The 26,432-nt window shown below is 40.5% G+C and overlaps 1 protein-coding gene across 2 annotated transcripts in view; it reads left to right on the top strand.

Moving 5' to 3' along the window:
* Positions 1-897: 897 nt before the first annotated feature.
* The window catches only part of LOC130683355 (cytochrome P450 2J2-like), a 69,570-nt gene continuing 44,035 nt past the window's right edge, over positions 898-26,432 (top strand). For both annotated transcript variants that reach the window (XM_057500248.1, XM_057500249.1), the window contains exons 1-2: positions 898-1,136; positions 19,221-19,383. In XM_057500248.1, the coding sequence (XP_057356231.1) occupies positions 927-1,136; positions 19,221-19,383 (373 nt within the window). In that variant the 5' untranslated portion in view covers positions 898-926. The remainder of the gene's footprint in view (positions 1,137-19,220; positions 19,384-26,432) is intronic.

The following is a 26,432-nucleotide window of genomic DNA, read 5'->3' as shown; positions in this document are numbered from 1 at the left end:
GAGAAAAGAGACTTCAATTTTGTTATTTTATCCCTATAAAAAAAGTTAGACTGTGTATCTGTATTTTGAGTACATGAGTGTGTGCTCTACTACTCCAGAACTATGCTTCGTGTTTTGAGTGTTTCACAAATGGTGAGACACAGGTAGGCACACATGGGATGGCATGGAAGGTTGGAACCTGGGTGCCTAACATTGTCTTGGGGCTTCAGAGGAGGTTCTGACATGGCAAACCAGTAAGGACCAGGACTAAGATACCTTCCTTCACTGTTAATTAAGCACCTATAAAGACTACGCTCAGTGCTAGGAGTTTTGATGTAATGTTTGTAAACTTGAAAATATTTACAAATGCAGGACCTCATTCAGATCTGTTACAGACCAGTGGATTCATTTGTCACCACATATTTGGTACTTCACCTGTCTCAGTTTCCACAACTGCAAGATAGGACTCAGAAGAGCATCTCCTGAATAATTTTGTCAGAATGAAACAGTGTACGTAAAGCGGCGAGGGTGCTTCCTGGCATTATATGGTCGCACCCAAGCTGGCAGGTGCCGCTGTTATGACTACTGCGGACCAACCACGGTCCCAAAGGTTGGTTGAGAAGGCGACTGAAAAACCCGGAGCTCAAAAGCCCGTGTTCTCCAGATGCATTGAGACCATAAACCCGAGAGCGCAGCCGTCTCAGGAAAAGACAGGCTTCCTAAATAGAAAAGGGAAACTCTCCCAGCATCTGGCAGGCAGTAGGGGGTTAAAGGCGGCAAGAAGAGGGGAAGATCTGGGCGCGGGGGATCCCTCGCGCGGCGGAGGCGGAGTCCGGGCAGGGCGGGGGCAGAGTCCGGGCGGGTCGCGGCGGGCGTGCAGCGAGCTCCGTAGAGAGCCGTGGGTAGCTCGCCTGCTCACGCCTGAGTCGAGCGTGAACCTCCCTGCCATGCTCGCTGCGTTGGGCTCGGTGGCGGCCGCCACCTGGACAGTGCTCCATCCGCGCACCCTCCTGCTGGGTGCCGTCGCCTTTCTATTCTTTGCTGATTTCCTCAAAAGGCGGCACCGGAGGAACTACCCGCCGGGGCCCCCGAGCCTCCCCATCTTTGGCAACTTTTTCCAACTGGACTTTAAGCAGAATCACCTGGAGTTTCAGCGGGTAGGAGAGGGTAAATGTGCGTGGCAGGGTCCTGATATTGATCTGCACAAGGGCCATCCCGGCAGAGGGTGGGAGGATGGGTGGCTGTTCCGCTAATGCCCACGCCCCGGTAAACTCTGCTTTGAGCCTGGTTCTTCACCACCTACTGCCATGATTCCATCTGCAGTTTCTGGAGGTGGAATATTGTTAACTGTTTACTGTTTAAGTGTGCTAGTTATGCTAGCTTCTCTAACTCATTCAAGTTGTGTATCTTGTTAAATATTGGAACATCGTAAATATAACATTATCACCTTGTCCTCTTTAATATTTCTATACTTGAAAAAAAGTGCTGTATTTTTCCTAAGGGTTTCATCTCCCATGTGTAAAATGGTGATAATACTACCTAAATCCTCACCACTTTTCTACTGAATTGCTCGGATCACCATAACAACTGAGCCACTCACATTTAGCCTGTGCTGCCTGCAGTCTGCTCACACTAAAGCCATCATTTAAAAATGTCATTTCTCTGCTTAAGTTTTCTTAGTGCTTCCCGCTGCTTCCCAGAGTAGAGATTCCTTAGAGAGCCACCTGGGAATGTTATGGACCCAGCTTCTTCACACCTGTTACAATCACGTCCCACCAGAGCTCCCTGGTTCACTTAAAATTCCCTCCAACATCCAACATTCTCAATAATTCTCGGCTGGTTTCCTTCCATTCAGCAATGGTATCTAGCTGAGAGACAACACTATGGTAGGTGGTTGTGAAGATTAAATCAAACAGGAATTTATCAAGATTTACATGGCTTATAGGAGGTATATAAAAATATTAGTTCCCTTTTCCCGAGAAATGCCTAGAAAACTTTAAACACATGCCTATATACTCAGTATAGATGGAGAATTTTTTAAGACTTTCTGTGAGAAATACCTCATTAGTAACATTAAGTGATGGGATTAATCACAGAATTTTGAAACTAGGCTCCTAAACCTGTACTCTTGTTTAAGAAACGTATTGTTTAGTTTCCAACTGGAAATTTTCTTTATGTTAGTGATTTCCAGTTTGATTCCATTATAGACAAATGACATGTTTTATATAATTTCAATTCTTTCGAATATGTTAAGGTTGGTTTTATTACCCAAGATACAGTCTCATGCATATTTGGAAAAAAATTGTATTCTGCTGTTGTTGAGTAGAGTGTTATGTATATGTTAATTACGTATTCTTGAATGATTATCTTGGATTTAGTTTTTCTAAACCTTTGCTGACCTCTTATCCACTGATTCTATCAATTACTAGAAAGACATGTTGAAGTTTCCAACTATAATTGTAGTTTTGTCTGTTTCTCAACTCATTTCTGCTATTTTTACCTTTATGTGTCTGACAACTCTGTAATTTGGAGCACATGCATGAAAACTGATAAAACATTTTGTTGAATCGACTCATTATGCAATGTCCCTCTTTATCCCCAGTGATTTTCATTGCCTGAACTTTATCTTTTAATTAGTATTTTCATGATATATGCTTCTTTAATCTTTTATCTCTACCTTCTTATTTCATTAAATTTGAAATGAGTTTCTTGCAGACAGCATATAGGTGGGTTATATTTTTCATTCTGACAATCTCTTTTTTTTTTTCCATGTCCAACAAGCTTGCTTTTATTTATTTATTTATTTATGTATTTTTAAAAATAATTATTTTTAATTGAAGGGTAGTTGACGCACAGTATTACATTACATTAGTTTCAAGTGTACAACACAGTGATAAAACATTTATATACATAATTCTAGCTTCCAGCTATCAAGCTACCAAGCTGTTACAATATCTTGACTATATTCCTTATGCTATACATTACATACCAGTTACTTATTGATTTTACCATTGGAAGTCTGTCCTTTTTTTTTTTTTTTGTGAGGGCATCTCTCATATTTATTGATCAAATGGTTGTTAATGACAATAAAATTCTGTATAGGGGAGTCAATGCTCAATGCACAATCATTAATCCACCCCAAGCCTAATTTTCATCAGTCTCCAGTCTTCTGAGGCATAACAAACAAGTTCTTACATGGGGAACAAATTCTTACATAACGAATAAGTTACATAGTGAACAGTACAAGGGCAGTCATCACAGAAACGTTTGCTTTTGCTCATGCATTATGAACTATAAACAGTCAGTTCATATATTAATACTCATTTGGTTTTTATACTTGATTTATATGTGGATACCACAATTCTCTCTTTATTATTATTATTTTTAATAAAATGCTGAAGTGGTAGGTAGATACAAGATAAAGGTAGAAAACATAGTTTAGTGCTGTAAGAGAGCAAATGTAGATGATCAGGTGTGTGCCTGTAGACTATGTGTTAATCCAAGCTAGACAAGGGCAATAAAACATCCACGTATGCAGAAGATTTCTCTCAGAACAGGGGGGGTGAGGTTCTAAGCCTCACCTCTGTTGATCCCCAATTTCTCACCTGATGGCCCCCTGCGACTGTGCCTGTCTTAGGTTGTTCCTCCCTTGAGGAATCTTACCCGTCTCTGGCTAACCAGTCATCTTCCGGGGCCATACAGGGAAATGTGAAGTTGGTAAGTGAGAGGGAAGCCTTATTGTTTGAAAAGGTTAGCTTTTTACTTCTTTGCATATTTATGCAATGTGGCTTCTATGCCCAGCATTTGTCTTGAGGTATCTTTACCACTTGGAAGAATTATGATACTCGGTAAATTTGATATGAGGCACGAATTCTATTTAAGGGTTGTAATTAGGAAGGAAAAAGAAAAACTATAGAAGTAGCAGATGGAAGAAAACATGGGAAGATGGATTAATTCTTTGACATATCTTCTTGTAGAGTAACTTCAGCATGTATAGGTTTTAAGCTACTACTTAAATTGAGCACACACATTAACATAATAGGAGTCTAGTTACATAACCAAAGCATATCTGTAATTACCAGCCAGCTCCAGTGAAATCAAGAAAACCAGTTAGGCACCTTAGGCATTTGTGAAAACTTATCTATGATATGGTGGATATTGTCCAACTGAACTTGAACAGTCTGAGAGAAATCCAACAAATTAAAACAACCCATTCCTGGGGAATGTTCACATCCCATACGTTCTTTTAACAGTAAATAGTCTGTAGTTGTAAGATTTTGGAGAGCTACAATTTGCACTTCTCCTAATTCTTGTTTGAGTTCCAACAGTATAGATCCAGTCAAATTTGTTGTTTTACTGTATGCACAGGCCACCTTAGATATCTCCTTCCTCATTCCCATGGCAAGTCCAGGAGCTGGTGGGATGAGTGCATCTACAGCTGTAGCAGTGCGTGGATCTTTGTTGGGGTTTTTTGTTGAACATCTTCTGGCATGAGTCTTCCAGAGAGTGCTGATGTTGGATGTTCTCTTTCATATCTTATCTTAGTTCATTTTCACGGTAGCCCAATTAGGCTTTGATCTTCTGTATAAACGCAAACAGACACTTTGCCTACACTTTTATATGCCTTTTATACCCTTGTGTAGAACTCATTGGAGGTTACCACACAGGAACTGCCCTCTTTTGTTTTGTTTCGTTTTGTTTTGGTATCACTAATCTACACTTACATGACGAACATTATGTTTACAAGGCTCTCCCCTATACCAGGTCTCCCCTATAAACACCTTTACAGTCACTGTCCATCAGCATAGCAAAATGTTGTAGAATCACTACTTGCCTTCTCTGTGTTGTACAGCCCTCCTTTTTCCCCTACCCCTCCATGCATGCTAAACTTAATACCGCCCTACTTGTCCCCGCCCTTATCCCTCCCTACCCACCCATCCTCCCCAGTCCCTTTCCCTTTGGTACCTGTTAGTCAATTCTTGAGTTCTATGATTCTGCTGCTGTTTTGTTCCTTCAGTTTTTCCTTTGTTCTTATATTCCACAGATAAGTGAAATCATTTGGTATTTCTCTTTCTCCGCTTGGCTTGTTTCACTGAGCATAATACCCTCCAGCTCCATCCATGTTGCTGCAAATGGTAGGATTTACCCTTTTCTTATGGCTGAGTAGTATTCCATTGTGTATATGTACCACATCTTCTTTATCCATTCATCTATCGATGGACATTCAGGTTGCTTCCAATTCTTGGCTTTTGTAAATAGTGCAGCGATAAACATAGGGGTGCACTGATCTTTCTCATACTTGATTGCTGCATTCTCAGGGTAAATTCCTAGGAGTGCAATTCCTGGGTCAAATGGTAAGTCTGTTTTGAGCATTTTGATATACCTCCATACTGCTTTCCACAATGTTTGAACTAACTTACATTCCCACCAGCAGTGTAGGAGGGTTCCTCTTTCTCCACAGCCTCGCCAACATTTGTTGTTCTTTGTCTTTTGGATGGCCGAAATCCTTACTGGTGTGAGGTGATACCTCATTGTAGTTTTAATTTGCATTTCTCTGATAATTAGTGATGTGGAGCATCTTTTCATGTGTCTGTTGGCCATCTGTATTTCTTTTTTGGAGAACTGTCTGTTCAGTTCCTCTGCCCATTTTTTAATTGGGTTATTTGTTTTTTGTTTGTTGAGGCGTGTGAGCTCTTTATATATTCTGGACGTCAAGCCTTTATCGGATGTGTCATTTTCAAATATATTCTCCCATACTGTATGGTTCCTTTTTGTTCTATTGATGGTGTATTTTGCTGTACAGAAGCTTTTCAGCTTAATATAGTCTCACTTACTCATTTTTGCTGCTGTTTTCCTTGCCCGGGGAGAAATGTTCAAGAAGAGGTCACTCATGTTTATGTCTGAGAGGTTTTTGCCTATGTTTTCTTCCAAGAGTTTAATGGTTTCATGACTTACATTCAGGTCTTTGATCCATTTTGAGTTTACTTTTGTACATGGGGTTAGACAATGGTCCAGTTTCATTCTCCTACATGTCGCTGTCCAGTTTTGCCAGCACCACCTGTTGAAGAGACTGTCATTTCGCCATTGTATGTCCATGGCTCCTTTATCAAATATTAATTGACCATATATGTCTGGTTTAATGTCTGGATTCTCTAGTCTGTTCCATTGGTCTGTGGCTCTGCTCTTGTGCCAGTACCAAATTGTCTTGATTACTATGGCTTTATAGTAGAGCTTGAAGTTGGGGAGTGAGATCCCCCCTACTTTATTCTTCTTTCTCAGGATTGCTTTGGCTATTCGGGGTCTTTGGTGTTTCCATATGAATTTTTGAATTATTTGTTCCAGTTCATTGAAGAATGTTGCGGGTAGTTTCATAGGGATTGCATCCAATCTGTATATTGCTTTGGGCAAGATGGCCATTTTGACGATATTAATTCTTCCTAGCCACGAGCATGGGATGAGTTTCCATCTGTTAGTGTCCCCTTTAATTTCTCTTAAGAGTGACTTGTAGTTTTCAGGGTATAAGTCTTTCACTTCTTTGGTTAGGTTTATTCCTAGGTATATTATTTTTTTTTATGCAATTGTGAATTGAGTTGTTTTCCTGATTTCTCTTTCTGTTGGTTCATTGTTAGTATATAGGAAAGCCACAGATTTCTGTGTGTTGATTTTGTGTCCTGCAACTTTGCTGTATTCCGATATCAGTTCTCATAGTTTTGGGGTGGAGTCTTTAGGGTTTTTTATGTACATTATCATGTCATCTGCAAATACTGACAGTTTAACTTCTTCTTTACCAATCTGGATTCCTTGTATTTCTTTGTTTCATCTGATTGCCGTGGCTAGGACCTCCAGTGCTATGTTAAATAACAGTGGAGAGAGTGGGCATCCCTGTCTAGTTCCCGATCCCAGAGGAAATGCTTTCAGCTTCTCGCTGTTCAATATAATGTTGGCTGTGGGTTTATCATAGATGGCCTTTATTATGTTGAGGTACTTGCCCTCTATTCCCATTTTGCTGAGAGTTTTTATCATGAATGGATGTTGAACTCCGTCAAATGGTTTTTCATCATCTATGGGGATGATCATGTGGTTTTTGTCTTTCTTTTTGTTGATGTGGTGGATGATGTTGATGGACTTTCGAATGTTGTACCATCCTTGCATCCCTGGGATGAATCCCACTTGGTCATGGTGTATGATCCTTTTGATGTATTTTTGAATTCGGTTTGCTAATATTTTGTTGAGTATTTTTGCATCTACGTTCATCAGGGATATTGGTCTGTAGTTTTCTTTTTTGGTGGGGTCTTTGCCTGGTTTTGGTATTAGGGTGATGTTAGCTTCATAGAATGAGTTTGGGAGTATCCCCTCCTCCTCTATTTTTTGGAAAACTTTAAGGAGAATGGGTATTATGTCTTCCCTGTATGTCTGATAAAATTCCGAGGTAAATCCATCTGGCCCGGGGGTTTTGTTCTTTGGTAGTTTTTTGATTACCGCTTCAATTTCGTTGCTGGTATTTGGTCTGTTTAGATTTTCTGTTTCTTCCTGGGTCAATCTTGGAAGGTTATATTTTTCTAGGAAGTTGTCCATTTCTCCTAGGTTTCCCAGCTTGTTAGCATATAGGTTTTCATAGTATTCTCTAATAATTCTTTGTATTTCTGTTTGGTCCGTCGTGATTTTTCCTTTGTCATTTCTGATACTGTTGATTTGTGTTGACTCTCTTTTCTTCTTAATAAGTCTGGCTAGAGGCTTATCTATTTTGTTTATTTTCTCAAAGAACCAGCTCTTGGTTTCATTGATTTTTGCTATTGTTTTATTCTTCTCAATTTTATTAATTTCTTCTCTGATCTTTATTATGTCCCTCCTTCTGCTGACCTTAGGCCTCATCTGTTCTTCTTTTTCCAATTTCGATAATTGTGACATTAGACCATTCATTTGGGATTGCTCTTCCTTTTTTAAATATGCTTGGATTGCTATATACTTTCCTCTTAAGACTGCTTTTGCTGTGTCCCACAGAAGTTGGGGCTTAGTGTTCTTGTTGTCATTTGTTTCCATATATTGCTGGATCTCCATTTTGATTTGGTCATTGATCCTTTGATTATTTAGGAGCGTGTTGTTAAGCCTCCATGTGTTTGTGAGCCTCTTTGCTTTCTTTGTACAGTTTATTTCTAGTTTTATGCCTTTGTGGTCTGAAAAGTTGGTTGGTAGGATTTCAATTTTTTGGAATTTTCTGAGGCTCTTTTTGATGCCTAGTATGTGGTCTATTCTGGAGAATGTTCCATGTGCACTTGAGAAGAATATATACCCGTTGCTTTTGGATGTTGAGTTCTATAGATGTCTATTAGGTCCATCTGCTCTACTGTGTTGTTCAGTGTTTCCGTGTCCTTACTTATTTTCTGCCTGGTGGATCTATCCTTTTGGTGTGTGGTGTGTTGAAGTCTCCTAGAATGAATGCATTGCAGTCTATATCCCCCTTTAGTTCTGTTAGTATTCGTTTCTCATACGCTGGTGCTCCTGTGTTGGGTGCATATATATTTAGAATGGTTATATCCTCTTGTTGGACTGAGCCCTTTATCATTATGTAGTGTCCTTCTTTATCTCTTTTTACTTTCTTTGTTTTGAAGTCTATTTTGTCTGATATTAGTACTGCAACCCCTGCTTTCTTCTCGCTGCTGTTTGCCTGAAATATGTTTTTCCATCCCTTGACTTTTAGTCTGTACATGTCTTTGGGTTTGAGGTGAGTTTCTTGTAAGCAGCATATAGATGGGTCTTGCTTTTTTATCCATTGTATTACTCTGTGTCTTTTGATTGGTGCATTAAGTCCATTAACATTTAGGGTGACTGTTGAAAGATATGTACTTATTGCCATTGCAGGCTTTAAATTCGTGGTTATCAAAGGTTCAATGTTATCCTCTTTAGTATCTTACTGCCTAACTTAGCTCGCTTATTGAGCTGTTATATACACTATCTGGAGATTCTTTTCTTCTCTCCCTTCTTGTTCCTCCTCCTCGATTCTTCATATGTTGGGTGTTTTGTTCTGTGCTCTTTCTAGGAGTGCTCCCATCTAGAGCAGTCCCTGTAAGATGTCCTGTAGAGGTGGTTTGTGGGAAGCAAATTCCCTCAGCTTTTGTTTGTCTGGGAATTGTTTAATCCCACCATCATATTTAAATGATAGTCGTGCTGGATACAGTATCCTTGGTTCAAGGCCCTTCTGTTTCATTGCATTAAATATATCATGCCATTCTCTTCTGGCCTGTAGGGTTTCTGTCGAGAAGTCTGCTGTTAGCCTGATGGGTTTTCCTTCATAGGTGACCTTTTTCTCTCTAGCTGCCTTTAACACTCTTTCCTTGTCCTTGGTCTTTGCCATTTTAATTATTATGTGTCTTGGTGTTGTCCTTCTTGGATCCTTTCTGTTGGGGGTTCTGTGTATTTCCGTGGTCTGTTCGATTATTTCCTCCCCCAGTTTGGGGAAGTTTTCAGCAATTATTTCTTCTAAGATACTTTCCATCTCTTTTCCTCTCTCTTCTTCTTTTGGGACCCCTATAATACGGATATTGTTCCTTTTGGATTGGTCACACTGTTCTCTTAACATTGTTTCATTCCAGTAGATCCTTTTATCTCTCTCTATGTCAGCTTCTATGCGTTCCTGTTCTCTGGTTTCAATTCCATCAATGGCCTCTTGCATCCTATCCATTCTGCTTATAAACCCTTCCAGAGTTTGTTTCATTTCTGTGATCTCCTTTCTTGCATCTGTGATCTCCCTCCGGACTTCATCCCATTTCTCTTGCATATTTCTCTGCATCTCTGTCAGCATGTTTATGATTCTTATTTTGAATTCTTTTTCAGGAAGACTGGTTAGGTCTGTCTCCTTCTCTGGTGTTGTCTCTGTGATCTTTGTCTGCCTGTAGCTTTGCCTTTTCACGGTGATAGGAATAGTTTGCAGAGCTGGGACGAGTGACGGCTGGAAGGACTTCCCTTCTTGGTGGTTTGTGGCCCTCCTCTCCTGGGAGAACAGCGACCTCTAGTGGCTTGTGCTGCGCAGCTGCGCGCAGACAGGGTTTCTGCTTCCTGCCCGGCTGCTATGGAGTTAATCTCCACTGTTGCTGTGGGCGTGGTCTGGCTCAGGTAGCTACTCCAAAGTGGTGGAGTCGCGTTGGAGCAGGAGCACCTTGGAGGCTATTTATCTCCGTAAGGGGCCTCCCTGCTCCCTGCAGCCCAGGCTTTAGGGTGCCCAGAGATCCCAGGATTCCCTACCTCTGGACTCTGGATTAAGTGTCCTGCCCTGCCCCTTTAAGACTTCCAAAAAGCACCTGCCAAAACAAAACAACCACCACCATAAAAAAAAAAAAAGAAAAGAATTTTTAAATTAAAAAAAAAAAATTTTTTTTCATTTAAAAAAAAGGTGGTTGCTCGTTTTTCTTTATTCTCTGGTGCCAGCCTCAGGCCTCTGCTCACCAGTCTTGCTGCCCTGTTTCCCTAGTATTGGGGTCCCTATTCCTTTAAGACTACCAAAAAGTGCTTTGCAAACAAAAAAGCAAAAAAACAAAAAAAAAAACCAAATGGGCGCTTGCTTTTCTGGTGTCCTCCTGCGCCAGGCCACCAGTGCCCACTCACTGTTCTTGCTGCCCTGTTTCCCTAGTATTGGGGCCCCTATCCCTTTAAGACTTCCAAAAAGCGCTCACCAAAACAAAACAGCAAAAAAGCAAAAAAAAAAAAAAATGGTAGCGTGCTTTTCTTATGTCCTCCGACACCCGGCCTCCAGTGCCTGCTCACTGTTCTTGCTGCCCTGTTTCCCTAGAATCCAGGGCCCCCTGGGCACATACTGTGTCTGCACTCTGGCCCGGATGGCTGGGGCTGGGTGTTCGGCAGTCCTGTGCTCCGTCTCCCTCCCGCTCTGCCTATTCTTCTCCCGCCAGGAGCTGGGGGGAGGGGCGCTCGGCTCCCGCCGGCCCGGGGCTTGTATATTACCTCCTTCGCGAGGCGCTGGGTTCTCTCAGGTGCGGATGTGGTCTGGATATTGTCCTGTGTCCTCTGGTCTTTATTCTAGGAAGGGTTGTCTTTGTTATATTTTCATAGAAATATGTTGTTTTGGGAGGAGATTTCCGCTGCTCTACTCACGCCGCCATCTTCCGCCCTTCCAATCTCTGTCTTTTGACCCATGAAATTAGACCATTTATATTTAATGTAATTGCTGATATTTTAAGATTTAAGTCTGATTATATTCTGTTTTTTCCTTTGCTTTTAATTTCTCTCTTTTTTCCCCTCATTTTCCTGTTGATCATTGGAACATTTTTTAAAGAATTCCATTTTCACTTATCTTTAGTGTTTTTTGGTATATCTCCTTGTATTGTTTTACATGGTTGCTCTAAAGATTACAATATGCACACATAACTTAGTGTAATCTACTAGTATCAATATTTTACCACTTAGAGTAGATTATAGATACCTTATAACCACTTATGTCCCTTTACCCTTCCCACTTTATAATATAAATGTTTTTGATATTCTATATACATTGAGAACCATATTGGACAATATTATAGTTTTGCTTATAACTGTCAAACACATTTTTAAATTCAAAAGAAAAATAGTCTATTTACCCAGTAAAAGTCCATTGCTTATTTACCCTTCCTGTTGCTCTTTCTTTGTTCCCAGTTTTCCAAGTGTTGTACGAATATCATTTCCTTTCTACCTGAAGAAATTTTCTCTTTTTCATCTGATCTGCTGGAAAAAGAATTATCTTAGCTTTTCTTTATGTAAGAATGTCTTTATTTCACCTTTATTTCTGAAGTATATTTTCACTGGATATGGAATTCTTGGTGAACAGTTTCTTTCATTCAACATTTTAAAATGTTGTGCTGATTGATTCTTTCTGGACTCTGGTTTGTAATGAGAAATCTATGAACTGCATTGTTGTTCCAAGTAATGACTTTTCTCTCTCGGTCTGCTGTCAAGAAGTTTTCTTTGTTTTTAGTTTTTAGAGATTTGATTATGATACATCTTTGTGTTCATTTTTTTGAATTTATTGGGTTCTTGTATCTGTAGGTTTCTCTATTGCCAAACTTGAGAAGTTTTCAGCCATTATTTCTTCAAACATTTTTTCAACTCTACATTCTTTCTTCCTCTTTTTCTGAGACTGTTGGCCATAATGGCACAAATGTTAGCTCTTCTGGCATTTTAACATAGGTCCTTGAGGCTCAGCTTTTAATCTTTTTCAATCTATTTTCTCTGTGTTGTTCAGACTGGATACATTCTATTGATCTGTCTTCAGTTTCACTAGTTCTTCTGTCATTACCACTCTGCTATTGGGTTGCTCAACTGAGTTTTTATATAGGTTATATATATTTATATTTTCAATGTTCAATTTTCCTTTTGTTTCTTATTTGTATCTTCTATTTCTTTGCTAAGATTTTCTACTTTGCAATTTCTGGAGAGTGTAATTTTTTATCAAAACATGATTCTTTATAATAGCTGCGTTAAAATCTTTATCCTATAATCCCAGCATCTGTGTCATCTCAATATTGTTGTCAACTCAGTCAGGTTGAGGTTTTTTTTTCTTTTTGGTTCTTGGTTCTTGGTAAGGTGAGTATTTTGAATCCTGGGCATTTTGTGTATAATACGACTCTGGGTACAATCTTAACCTGTCATTTTGGGAGATAGTCAACCTGCTTACGTTCAAAACACTCAATTTTGTGTATTGTAGGTCAAATGTCAATTTAGGTTATAAAACCAGTGCTATTCTAGAATACCAACTTGTGTGTTACCCACTCCCGCAGGACTCCACCCCACATTCTCATCAGCGCAGGCTGGAAAGGATGAGGATGGTGCCAAAAGACAGGGACCTTTCTGCCTAGGGTAGCCTCTTCCTTACTTCAGGGAGGATGGAAGTCTGAGATATACCCATATCTGCTCCATGGAGATGGATAACCTCCTTATTTCTGCAGGAGAAGGGTAGAAACCAAAATAATGTTCCATGCCCCCCCCCCCCGGGAATCTCTTTATTGTTGTTCAGGGGTGATAGTTAAAATTCAGCTCACAGATTTCGCAGGCAAAGTGTTATCAACTTGGTGCCGCCCAGGTAGGGTGAAGACAAGTCTCCACCCATGTTTTCCATTACTGCCACACTCATTAGAGTTGGGGAGAGTCACATCTGCTTCCATGGTGTCTGCCTCCAGAACAGGATGTACAAAGGTTAAAAGGTTTCCCTCCTGTTGGGCCAGCCCTTTTCTGGTCCTTTGGGTAGAAAGAGAAGCCTTTTCCTGGAGTTATTTTTGTCTGTACCAATTTGTATCATGATTAGTAGCAAAAGCAAAATAGAATCCTTTTACCCAGTCTTGCCTAGAATCAGGAGTTTGATCTGTACCTTTGTTTTACCACTAAGATAGATGTGGCTAGAGAAGTTAAATGGCTTGCTCAATATCATAAGACTGGTTTGTGATGATGCTGATACTAGCATCTTATCTCACTGAATGATTTTTCATCAGAAATACTGAATTTTATTTTATATAGGTTTGCATTTTAAAAATACTTAGTAGTAAAACATAGAATTAAATAGTGTGATTTAGTTATAATTAAATTTACATTCCAGCATTTGAAAAACATTAAGTAACAACTATCTGCTAGATCTTGTATCAGGATTTACATGTTCTTCTTTATTTAATCTTCATAATGACACACAGCTTCGGCATTATGTGGTGGTATTTCCATTTTATCAAAGAGGAAACTGGCTGAAAAGTGTAAAGTGATTTGCCCAAGTTACTCAGTGCAGAGAATGGCAAAACAGAGTCTTGAATCCAGGAACTAACTTAACACCTTATGCCAACTGACTTTTCATGACATAGTTGTGGATGATTGATTGATTCACAGGTTCATTGGGTTGACCAACATTTATGAAGTGCTTACTATATGACAAGAACAGTGGAAGACAGTGTATGCAGTTTCTGGTGTAATTTCTTGGTAACCAAATGACATACCAGGAGATGGGATCACTGTGAATGGAAAATCTGGAAATAATCTCTTGTAGAGTATTGGAGTAAACTGGGCTCAACTTGAAAATAAGTTGTGCAAGTGGCTAAAGGGAGTAAAGGGGATAGGAGATTTTAAGTGCGGAAAGTGGCAAAAGTTAAAACAGAAAGAGAACAGTGAAGAAATTAGCCTGTTTGAATGGCATGATGGGGATTTTTCTTGTATTTATCCCTAGTTTCCAAACTTTCTCTATTATAACTAAATGACTTATTATTTTAGCGTTTATTTAAAGAAGGGAAAATCTTACTGGACTAAAGTGGGAGAATGGTAGATAAGGTGATTAAATGTATTAGGAAACACATCAATCTGCTAGCAACAAAGATACCCCAAAATACACTAGTATACAAAAGATTGAAATTTATTTCTGTCTCACAAATGAGTCAGATGTAGACAGAAAGTCCAGGATATGCTTTGTGCCACAAGGTAATTAAGAAACTCCAGTTCTTTTTATCCTGTTTCTCTGCTCTTGCAACACCATCAGATGTGAGTTCTGGTGTTTGGAAGAGAAACAGGAAGGTGGGGAGTAACTGGCTTTCATTTAAGGACGTGTCTCAGAAGATGCCCACATTCCCACTACTTACGTCCTGTTGGGTACACCTCGAGAAGCTGGGAAGTGAGATTTTTGATTTGTGTGGTCAGCTAATATTTAGGGAGCTGCATCACTCAAATGAAGGGAGAGAGAATATCTTCATCTTTTCATGTAAGGATGAAACATACAGAGTCAGAAAGAGCCCAAACTTTATGCAACTAGTTATGTGCTAAATCTCTGTGCCTCCTTTTCTGAAAATTGGGAATACTTTATAGGACTATTATAAGAACCAAGTAAGTTAATTAATATCATATTCTTGCCAGAGTGCCTACTGCATATGTGATGCTTATTTCTATATCTACCAATCTCCCCCTTTCTTTAAAAGTTTATAGCGACCAAACCCCAGGGAAGCCAGATGCTGGGTGCATACCAGACATTACTTCTCTGGCCTGACTGCTAAAAGGCCTCTGTCAACCCACTCTTTGGCCTCTTTCCCTCCAGTCCTTTGTTGACGTTTTACCAGAGTCCTTTTACTAAAATACACTCCCGAATATATCAGGAACATTAGTTTTATTATTAATTTTAGCATTATGGCTACTTTTCACAACAATCCCTAATTTTAACCCTAGTAACATCCCCCATATTATAGACTTGGAAACTGAGGCACAGAGAAGTTAAGTAACTTGCCCCCAAATCACCCAGAAAGTAATAAGCAGATTCAAACAGATTTATGTAACCTGAAAATCCAAGCTCTGAAGCGCTTGCTTACCTCACTTTCCTATTCAAACATCATCTAACTTCTAATTAACTAAACAAGATCCCAAATATTCTACCTAACATTCACTCATCCCAGTCCAGCTCAGATTACCTTGCCAGCTTTGTCTCCTGGCTCTTCACTCATGTGAGAAGATACTTTCCCCAAGGAACCTGCCCTGGACACTGGCCCCTGTATGTGCTTCCTAACTTCCCCAATCAAGTACTTTATTCTATAGAGTGACAAGAATCAGAACTGATTATTGGTATGTTCTTTTAGATTGTGAGCTTCTTACAGTTCGGGACTTGTGTCCTCTGCCCCTGGCCTTGACCTACCACATTGCCAGTGCTCTTTAAGGAACCCTACACTTCAGTCAAACCAAATGGCTCACTTGTTCCTGACCACCCACATTTTCCCACCTTCATATCTGCATTTGCCCTTCTCACAGCCTAAAACGTCTCTGCTTTCCCATTACATGTCCTCGGGTAGAAATAAATCTGTTTTTTCAGTAGCTTCACATCCCTTCCTACCAGTATTATACGATATGTTATCTTCTGCTATGCATTTATTTTTTCCTGCATTCAGCCTCTCCCATGGGACTAAGGAAAATGCTATATCATGTTGATCTTTGTAATCCCCGCCTATGGCATAGCAATCTCAGAAGGTACCTGGCAACTCTTAAGCATTCCATGAAAACGTGTAGTATTGAATTTGAATTAGCTTTTCACAGACTATTCTCAAAACCCAGTACAGCCCCAAGAACTACCAGTGAGACTAGGGTTCTTAGCAGCACTTCACGGTCCCTAGGAGACTGGTGAATCCCTGAAACTGCCTACATAACTGTGTCTACAGGATTTCACAGTAGAGCTGATCAATGACACACATTAGGTTTTCAAAGAATTCTGATTCAAGAAAGGATAAGAACCACTGTTAGGAACTTAATTCCTTATTTCCTTGGGTTTCTTTCTTCCTTTTTACTTTATTGGATATAAATGCTTTTAACTTTGAAAGCAATACAATACACTGAGACATTTTAAAGTACAATTTAGTGAGTGGGACTCTCACGTCCCTTGCCCTGCCCCTCCCCTCCCCACAACACACCTACTCACGCTCAGCAATAACTTGATAAGACTTTTTGTATATGTCTTTCCAGCCTCCTGTGTAATAAAATTATTTCCATTGATAACAGTTTTTTAGAGCTTTATATCAATGAGTAAAAAGTTGAACTCCCTAATTAAAAAATGGTTTGAAACATAGTCAACATTTAAATTATACGTGTTGGGGAAAGATGCCAAACCTTCATAAAATATGGAAACAGCATGCATTTTGGGGTCTATCAGAATGATATCTGCATGCACACACATATATGCACACACATACACACATGTACATACACACATGCACACACATACTGCTGGTGAGAGTTCAGAGGAGCATACCCTCTCACTTCTGCTGGTGGGAGTAAGAATTGGCACACATTTCCTTTTTTCCTTTTCTTCTTTTTGTGTGTTTGTTCTGTTGGTTCTTGGATTTAAGAATTTAGATTAAATGGGATCTCTGTCAACTTTGTATCTCTTGGTAATCATAGTTCAATTGCATGTTTCATTAACCCTCCTCTTCTAATATTTCTTTATTGTAAATATTTATTTTGGTCATCCTTATTATTAAGTGCTTTGTCCTGCTTTTGGAAATTTTATCCTTCATATTAAATTTTGTTTCCCATTAATTTTGTTTGCCTTTTATGGCTCCTATGTTAATCCTTTTAAGGATTTTAAGCTTGTTTTAACTTCCTGAACCACCTTATTTTTAGCCTCTTTTGTTCCCTATTATCAAATTTCCTTTAATGAATTGTTTATTATTGTATATCTTAAAGTGTGCTCTATGTTACAAAGTCGGCTCAGATGCCCCCTGGGCCATACATCTACACCCATGTAAAGCAGTTGGCCAGTGACTGGCACAGTGTACTTAGGAATTGTTAGCCATCACTGTAGTCAGTACCAGGGCTGCTGGAGGTCACTTGACCTATTCAAGTTTACCAAGTTGATCACACTGAAAGTTTTTGTTCCAGTTCTGTTGGACTAGAAATATTCATGGGCAGAGAGCTGGTCGAGATGGAGCTCTGCAGTTCAGGAGTTCATTTCAGTAAATACTGACGGAGCCCTGAGAGCCTTCACAGTAGAAGCTGAGATTCTAGGTTATATACATTGTCAGGAGTTGTTTAGCTTAACTTGAGCCATTCTAAAAACACCCTTTTTGAATTCTAAATTAATCAAGAAATCCTTTTGGTAAAGCCTAAAATGGTCATCCAGGCATTCAGCAAAACGAAATTAAAAGTTTGCTTGATTTATATGGACCCATTCCTGTCTTAGAGGCAAAAACTTGAACTTGAGAGGCATAGCGATCTGAGATGGAGTCTTGCTTGGCTCTTCCCTTTCTATCAAGACAGGACATGCTGGGCCAGAGATGAACAGATCGATGGAAGATTCTGGGCCTGAGGAACAGTGGAAGAATTGAGTTCAGGCAGTTTTTAACATGGGAGCAGGGCGGTGGAAGAAGACTGGATTGATGCATTGTGTTTGTTCCGATGTGGGCCGTGGGGTTCAGGGCCCTAAGGGCGACATGGGGAGCAGGGAGCAGGAGGGGCCGCAGACACCTGGAAGAAAATGGAGCCCGTCTGTTGGACCCCACTGCCCAGTTCGACAAGAGGCAGGGCAGGTCCACCTAGAGTTGGCTTTTGAATAGTCAGGTCCGGAAGGGCTTTCATCAGTGACCACTCACTGTAACCAGCCCGTACTTGCACAAACCTGCGTATTTGTGCACGCTCGTGACACCCCTGCACAATCCTCCATTCATTCTCTCTCCTCCTCTCCTCTCACCTGTTCTCAATTTCATTCTCTCACCCCCTATAAAGTCTAAGCTCCTTGTGCCATCTCAGGTTGACGTTTTTGTCCTCAAATCTTACATCGCGCCTGGCAGATTTCCTCCACTGCTCCATAGCTTTGTCACCTTGGCTGTGTTACTTCAGCTGTGGCTCATTTTCCTTTTCTGAACGACAAGGAAGATCATGATTACCAAAGGGTGGTTCTGAGATTAAATGAGATAAAACGTGAAAGCTGCTTAATGTATCACCCAGTGAATACAACTGCCTGTGTCTGCGAGGGCCTTCCTCCAACCCAGTGTCCATTCACTCTTGCCCTCCTGGTTACCATGAGCATGTATCCACATCCCTTTGCACACAGAGCCCATTCATCCCTCAGAGACTCAAGTGGCTGTGTGCCAGGTCCCAGAAAACAAAGTGCCTTTCATATTTCAGCTGTCATTATTCCTCCCAGAATCCTTTCAGGGAGGAATAATTTTCTCCCTTTTATAGCTGGGAGATGAGGCTTAAGAAAAGTGAAACAACTTTCCCCAAAATCCACAGCTAGTGAACCATAGAGCTAAATTCACACATAGCTACAGAATGAGACTGCTTTTCTCCTGGCTAAACAGATACTCTTTACTAAAAAGGCCATACTTGCTACCCCAGACTCCCAACAAACACACCTCAGCCTTTTTCGGTAGGTCACATGCTTGGATTCTCTCCCTTCAGTAGACTTTAAAGTGCTTGAGGCTGGAGACCTTGTTTATTTTAGTATAGTTAAATTTCCATGCCTCATTCTTACGGCAATGATAGATGTTCACTCAATTCGTGTAGGTTGAATATATGAATGAATGTTTGTAAGGAACATCCACAACCTAAAGTGAATTAAATGCGAGTCTAATGAGAAGAGGAAAAAAGACAACAGAAAGAAACATTCCCATCAGACTAAGGTATACACACACACACACACACAAACACACACACACACACTCCCCTCAATGCAAGGTTTCTCCAGGGATACCACTCAACCTCCATTTCTGGACACACAGATGTGCACATTCAATTGTGACTGTTTAACTATTTTTCAGCTTGTGAAGAAATATGGGAACATTTTTAGCTTCCAGTTTGGTGCCTTGTCTTCAGTTGTGATAACTGGATTGCCCTTAATCAAAGAAGTGCTCGTCCACCAGGCCCAAATATTTGTGAACCGCCCCGTAACACCTATCCGAGAACGTGTCTTTAAGGAAAAAGGTAAGTTTCTTAACCAATGTAAGACGTGGATGCTTGATAGTCTTATGGTCTGCTAAAGGTGCTTCTGGGACTGTAAGTCTCCAGCACTCCCAGGGACCAGGGCCATTATAATTCCTGCCATTAAAGAAGGCTGGATGCCTACATTTCCCCCACCGAAGGCACCCCCGCAGAGAATTTGTCAGGATCAGCCCTAGAGACAGGCTGTGGGAGAAGCTGTGTCTCCTGCTGAGCCCACTTTAGGTGCTCGATGACAAGGGGCCACATCACTCAATGGCAGCGGGGGAAGAGGCAGTGCATTCTCGTCTGTCTGTCTGCTTCCCATTCAAGTCTCTTCCCCTAAGAAAGTGGAGATGGATCTGGTTCCTTCAGCTCTTATGTTAATTCCCTCCTCTGGCCTCTAGTTCTTTATGCTTTACTATGAAGGCTGTGTCCTTTGGGTCTCTCAAGCCTTCCAGTCTGTTAGAACAGTTTGGCATGAATATTAAAATTATCATTAAAAAACCTAAACATTTAAAAGTCCAAGTGAAAAACTCAAACCTATTACTCTACCAATGCATCATTTTTTTTTTTGGTACTTCCCAATATTTTTTTGAAATATTTAATCCATTAACTCTATGTCCATCCACTCTATTTATTATATGAGGCACAGTGCTAGGCACTAATGACATAGCAGTGAATAGTACAGATAAAATCCATGTCCTTATGTAACTTCTATTCTATTCAGAAAGACAGTATCAATTAACTATAATAATTTGAATCCTTAGTTTTAGGAAGATATGTGCAGGAGGCCCTGTTAGGTGCATCTAACCTAATCCTGGGATTCAGGGAAAACTAAGTAAATAACAATTAATTTAATAAAGTGAAGAATCAGTCAGGAAAAGAAGGACGTGACTAGGAAAAGTCCCTGAGGTGGAAGAAGACAGTGAACTTGAAGAACTGGAAGGTGGCCAGTGTGGCAAGTGCATGGGTCGAATAGAGATAATTAAATGGAGATGCAGCTGCAGAGCCTGGCCAGGAATTTTCATGCTAGTTCTTATTAAGGATACTGGATTTTATGCTCATAACAATGGAAGCTCTTGAGTGGTTTTCAGTAGAGACAGGAATCGTCATGTTTACACTGTACATATTAAAGACTTATTTAGTAAACCGTGTAGAAAATGGTATAAAGGGAGCAAGACTGGGGGAGGGGCAGAAGATGGCGGCGTGAGTAGAGCAGCGGAAATCTCCTCCCAAAACAACATATTTCTATGAAAATATAACAAAGACAACCCTTCCTAGAATAAAGACCAGAGGACACAGGACAATATCCAGACCACATCCGCACCTGAGAGAACCCAGCGCCTCGCGAAGGGGGTAAGATACAAGCCCCGGCCCCGCGGGAGCCGAGCGCCCCTCCCCCCAGCTCCGGGCGGGAGAAGAGCAGGCAGAGCGGGAGGGAGACGGAGCCCAGGACTGCTGAACACCCAGCCCCAGCCATCCGGGCCAGAGTGCAGGGCCCTCGATACTGGGAAAACAGGGCAGCAAGAACAGTGAGCAGGCACTGGAGGCTGGGCGACAGAGGGCATAAGAAAAGCGCGTGACCATTTTTTTTTGCTTTTTTGCTGTTTTGTTTTGGCGAGCGCTTTTTGGAAGTCTTAAAGGGATAGGGACCCCAATACTAGGGAAACAGGGCAGAAAGACCGGTGAGCAGAGGCCTGAGGCTGGCACCGCAGAATAAAGAAAAACGAACGACCATCTTTTTTTTTTTTTTTTTTTAATTAAAAATTTTTCTTTTTTAATTAAAAAAATTATTTTTCTTTTTTTTTTGGTGGGCGTTGTTTTGTTTTGGTGGGTGCTTTTTGGAAGTCTTAAAGGGGCAGGGCGGGTCACTTAATCCAGAGGTATGGAATCCGGGATCTCTGGGCACCCTAAACCCTGAGCTGCAGGGAGCAGGGAGGCCCCTTACGGAGATAAATAGCCTCCCAGCCGCTCCTGCTCCAGCGCGACTCCACCATTTTGGAGTAGCTGCCCGAGCCAGGCCACGCCCACAGCAACAGCGGAGATTAACTCCATAGCAGCAGGGCAGGAAGCAGAAACCCTGTCTGCGCGCAGCTGCGCAGCACAAGCCACTAGAGGCCGCTGTTCTCCCAGGAGAGGAGGGCCACAAACCACCAAGAAGGGAAGTCCTTCCAGCCGTCACTCGTCCCAGCTCTGCAAACTATTCCTATCACCGTGAAAAGGCAAAGCTACAGGCAGACAAAGATCACAGAGACAACACCAGAGAAGGAGACAGACCTAACCAGTCTTCCTGAAAAAGAATTCAAAATAAGAATCATAAACATGCTGACAGAGATGCAGAGAAATATGCAAGAGAAATGGGATGAAGTCCGGAGGGAGATCACAGATGCAAGAAAGGAGATCACAGAAATGAAACAAACTCTGGAAGGGTTTATAAGCAGAATGGATAGGATGCAAGAGGCCATTGATGGAATTGAAACCAGAGAACAGGAACGCATAGAAGCTGACATAGAGAGAGATAAAAGGATCTCCAGGAATGAAACAATGTTAAGAGAACAGTGTGACCAATCCAAAAGGAACAATATCCGTATTATAGGGGTCCCAAAAGAAGAAGAGAGAGGAAAAGAGATGGAAAGTATCTTAGAAGAAATAATTGCTGAAAACTTCCCCAAACTGGGGGAGGAAATAATCGAACAGACCACGGAAATACACAGAACCCCCAACAGAAAGGATCCAAGAAGGACAACACCAAGACACATAATAATTAAAATGGCAAAGACCAAGGACAAGGAAAGAGTGTTAAAGGCAGCTAGAGAGAAAAAGGTCACCTATGAAGGAAAACCCATCAGGCTAACAGCAGACTTCTCGACAGAAACCCTACAGGCCAGAAGAGAATGGCATGATATATTTAATGCAATGAAACAGAAGGGCCTTGAACCAAGGATACTGTATCCAGCACGACTATCATTTAAATATGATGGTGGGATTAAACAATTCCCAGACAAACAAAAGCTGAGGGAATTTGCTTCCCACAAACCACCTCTACAGGACATCTTACAGGGACTGCTCTAGATGGGAGCACTCCTAGAAAGAGCACAGAACAAAACACCCAACATATGAAGAATCGAGGAGGAGGAACAAGAAGGGAGAGAAGAAAAGAATCTCCAGATAGTGTATATAACAGCTCAATAAGCGAGCTAAGTTAGGCAGTAAGATACTAAAGAGGCTAACCTTGAACCTTTGGTAACCACGAATTTAAAGCCTGCAATGGCAATAAGTACATATCTTTCAATAGTCACCCTAAATGTTAATGGGTTGAATGCACCAATCAAAAGACACAGAGTAAAAGAATGGATAAAAAAGCAAGACCCATCTATATGCTGCTTACAAGAAACTCACCTCAAACCCAAAGACATGTACAGACTAAAAGTCAAGGGATGGAAAAACATATTTCAAGCAAACAACAGTGAGAAGAAAGCAGGGGTTGCAGTACTAATATCAGACAAAATAGACTTCAAAACAAAGAAAGTAACAAGAGATAAAGAAGGACACTACATAATGATAAAGGGCTCAGTCAAACAAGAGGATATAACCATTCTAAATATATATGCACCCAACACAGGAGCACCAGCATATGTGAAACAAATACTAACAGAACTAAAGGGGGATATAGACTGCAATGCATTCATTCTAGGAGACTTCAACACACCACTCACCCCAAAGGATAGATCCACTGGGCAGAAAATAAGTAAGGACACGGAAGCACTAAACAACACAGTAGAGCAGATGGACCTAATAGACATCTATAGAACTCTACATCCAAAAGCAGCGGGAAGTACATTCTTCTCAAGTGCACATGGAATATTCTCCAGAATAGACCACATACTAGGCCACAAAAAGAGCCTCAGAAAATTCCAAAAGATTGAAATCCTACCAACCAACTTTTCAGACCACAAAGGCATAAAACTAGAAATAAACTGTACAAAGAAAGCAAAGAGGCTCACAAACACATGGAGGCTTAACAACACGCTCCTAAATAATCAATGGATCAATGACAAAATCAAAATGGAGATCCAGTAATATATGGAAAAAAATGACAACAACAACACTAAGCCCCAACTTCTGTGGGACACAGCAAAAGCAGTCTTAAGAGGAAAGTATATAGCAATCCAAGCATATTTAAAAAAGGAAGAGCAATCCCAAATGAATGGTCTAATGTCACAATTATCGAAATTGGAAAAAGAAGAACAGATGAGGCCTAAGGTCAGCAGAAGGAGGGACATAATAAAGATCAGAGAAGAAATAAATAAAATTGAGAAGAATAAAACAATAGCAAAAATCAATGAAACCAAGAGCTGGTTCTTCGAGAAAATAAACAAAATAGATAAGCCTCTAGCCAGACTTATTAAGAAGAAAAGAGAGTCAACACAAATCAACAGTATCAGAAATGACAAAGGAAAAATCACGACGGACCAAACAGAAATACAAAGAATTATTAGAGAATACTATGAAAACCTATATGCTAACAAGCTGGGAAACCTAGGAGAAATGGACAACTTCCTAGAAAAATATAACCTTCCAAGATTGACCCACGAAGAAACAGAAAATCTAAACAGACCAATTACCAGCAACGAAATTGAACCAGTAATCAAAAAACTACCAAAGAACAAAACCCCCGGGCCAGATGGATTTACCTCGGAATTGTATCAGACAGACAGGGAAGACATAATACCCATTCTCCTTAAAGTTTTCAAAAAAATAGAGGAGGAGGGGATACTCCCAAACTCATTCTATGAAGCTAACATCACCCTAATACCAAAACCAGGCAAAGACCCCACCAAAAAAGAAAACTACAGACCAATATCCCTGATGAACGTAGATGCAAAAATACTCAACAAAATATTAGCAAACCGAATTCAAAAATACATCAAAAGGATCATACACCATGACCAAGTGGGATTCATCCCAGGGATGCAAGGATGGTACAACATTCGAAAGTCCATCAACATCATCCACCACATCAACAAAAAGAAAGACAAAAACCACATGATGATCTCCATAGATGCTGAAAAAGCATTTGACAGAGTTCAACATCCATTCATGTTAAAAACTCTCAGCAAAATGGGAATAGAGGGCAAGTACCTCAACATAATAAAGGCCATCTATGATAAACCCACAGCCAACATTATATTGAACAGCGAGAAGCTGAAAGCATTTCCTCTGAGATCGGGAACTAGACAGGGATGCCCACTCTCTCCACTGTTATTTAACATAGTACTGGAGGTCCTAGCCACGGCAATCAGACAAAATAAAGAAACACAAGGAATCCAGATTGGTAAAGAAGAAGTTAAACTGTCACTATTTGCAGATGACATGATACTGTACATAAAAAACCCTAAAGACTCCACCCCAAAACTACTAGAACTGATATCGGAATACAGCAAAGTTTCAGGATACAAAATCAACACACAGAAATCTGTGGCTTTCCTATATACTAACAATGAACCAACAGAAAGAGAAATCAGGAAAACAACTCCATTCACAATTGCATCAAAAAAAATAAAATACCTAGGAATAAACCTAACCAAAGAAGTGAAAGACTTATACTCTGAAAACTACAAGTCACTCTTAAGAGAAATTAAAGGGGACACTAACAGATGGGAACTCATCCCATGCTCGTGGCTAGGAAGAATTAATATCGTTAAAATGGCCATCCTGCCCAAAGCAATATACAGATTTGATGCAATCCCTATGAAACTACCAGCAACATTCTTCAATGAACTGGAACAAATAATTCAAAAATTCATATGGAAACACCAAAGACCCCGAATAGCCAAAGCAATCCTGAGAAAGAAGAATAAAGTAGGGGGGATCTCACTCCCCAACTTCAAGCTCTACTATAAAGCCATAGTAATCAAGACAATTTGGTACTGGCACAAGAGCAGAGCCACAGACCAATGGAACAGACTAGAGAATCCAGACATTAACCCAGACATATATGGTCAATTAATATTTGATAAAGGAGCCATGGACATACAATGGGGAAATGACAGTCTCTTCAACAGGTGGTGCTGGGAAAACTGGACAGCTACATGTAGGAGAATGAAACTGGACCATTGTCTAACGCCATATACAAAAGTAAACTCAAAATGGATCAAAGACCTGAATGTAAGCCATGAAACCATTAAACTCTTGGAAGAAAACATAAGCAAAAACCTCTTAGACATAAACATGAGTGACCTCTTCTTGAACATATCTCCCCGGGCAAGGAAAACAACAGCAAAAATGAGTAAGTGGGACTATATTAAGCTGAAAAGCTTCTGTACAGCAAAAGACACCATCAATAGAACAAGAAGGATCCCTACAGTATGGGATAATATATTTGAAAATGACACATCCGATAAAGGGTTGATGTCCAGAATATATAAGGAGCTCACACGCCTCAACAAACAAAAAACAAATAACCCAATTAAAAAATGGGCAGAGGAACTGAACAGACAGTTCTCCAAAAAAGAAATACAGATGGCCAACAGACACATGAAAAGATGCTCCACATCGCTAATTATCAGAGAAATGCAAATTAAAACTACAATGAGGTATCACCTCACACCAGTAAGGATCGCCACCATCCAAAAGACAAACAACAACAAATGTTGGCGAGGCTGTGGAGAAAGGGGAACCCTCCTACACTGCTGGTGGGAATGTAAACTAGTTCAACCATTGTGGAAAGCAGTATGGAGGTATATCAAAATGCTCAAAACAGACTTAATATTTGACCCAGGAATTTCACTCCTAGGAATTTACCCTAAGAACGCAGCAATCAAGTTTGAGAAAGACAGATGCACCCCTATGTTTATTGCAGCACTATTTACAATAGCCAAGAATTGGAAGCAACCTAAATGTCCATCAATAGATGAATGGATAAAGAAGATGTGGTACATATACACAATGGAATACTACTCAGCCATAAGAAAAGGGCAAATCCAATCATTTGCAGCAACATGGATGGAGCTGGAGGGTATTATGCTCAGTGAAACAAGCCAAGCGGAGAA

Source organism: Manis pentadactyla, chromosome 4 (assembly GCF_030020395.1).
Source record: "Manis pentadactyla isolate mManPen7 chromosome 4, mManPen7.hap1, whole genome shotgun sequence".
Lineage (NCBI taxonomy): Eukaryota > Metazoa > Chordata > Mammalia > Pholidota > Manidae > Manis > Manis pentadactyla.
The sequence above is the reverse complement of the archived record's forward strand: the minus strand, read 5'-3'. Positions and strand labels throughout refer to the sequence as shown.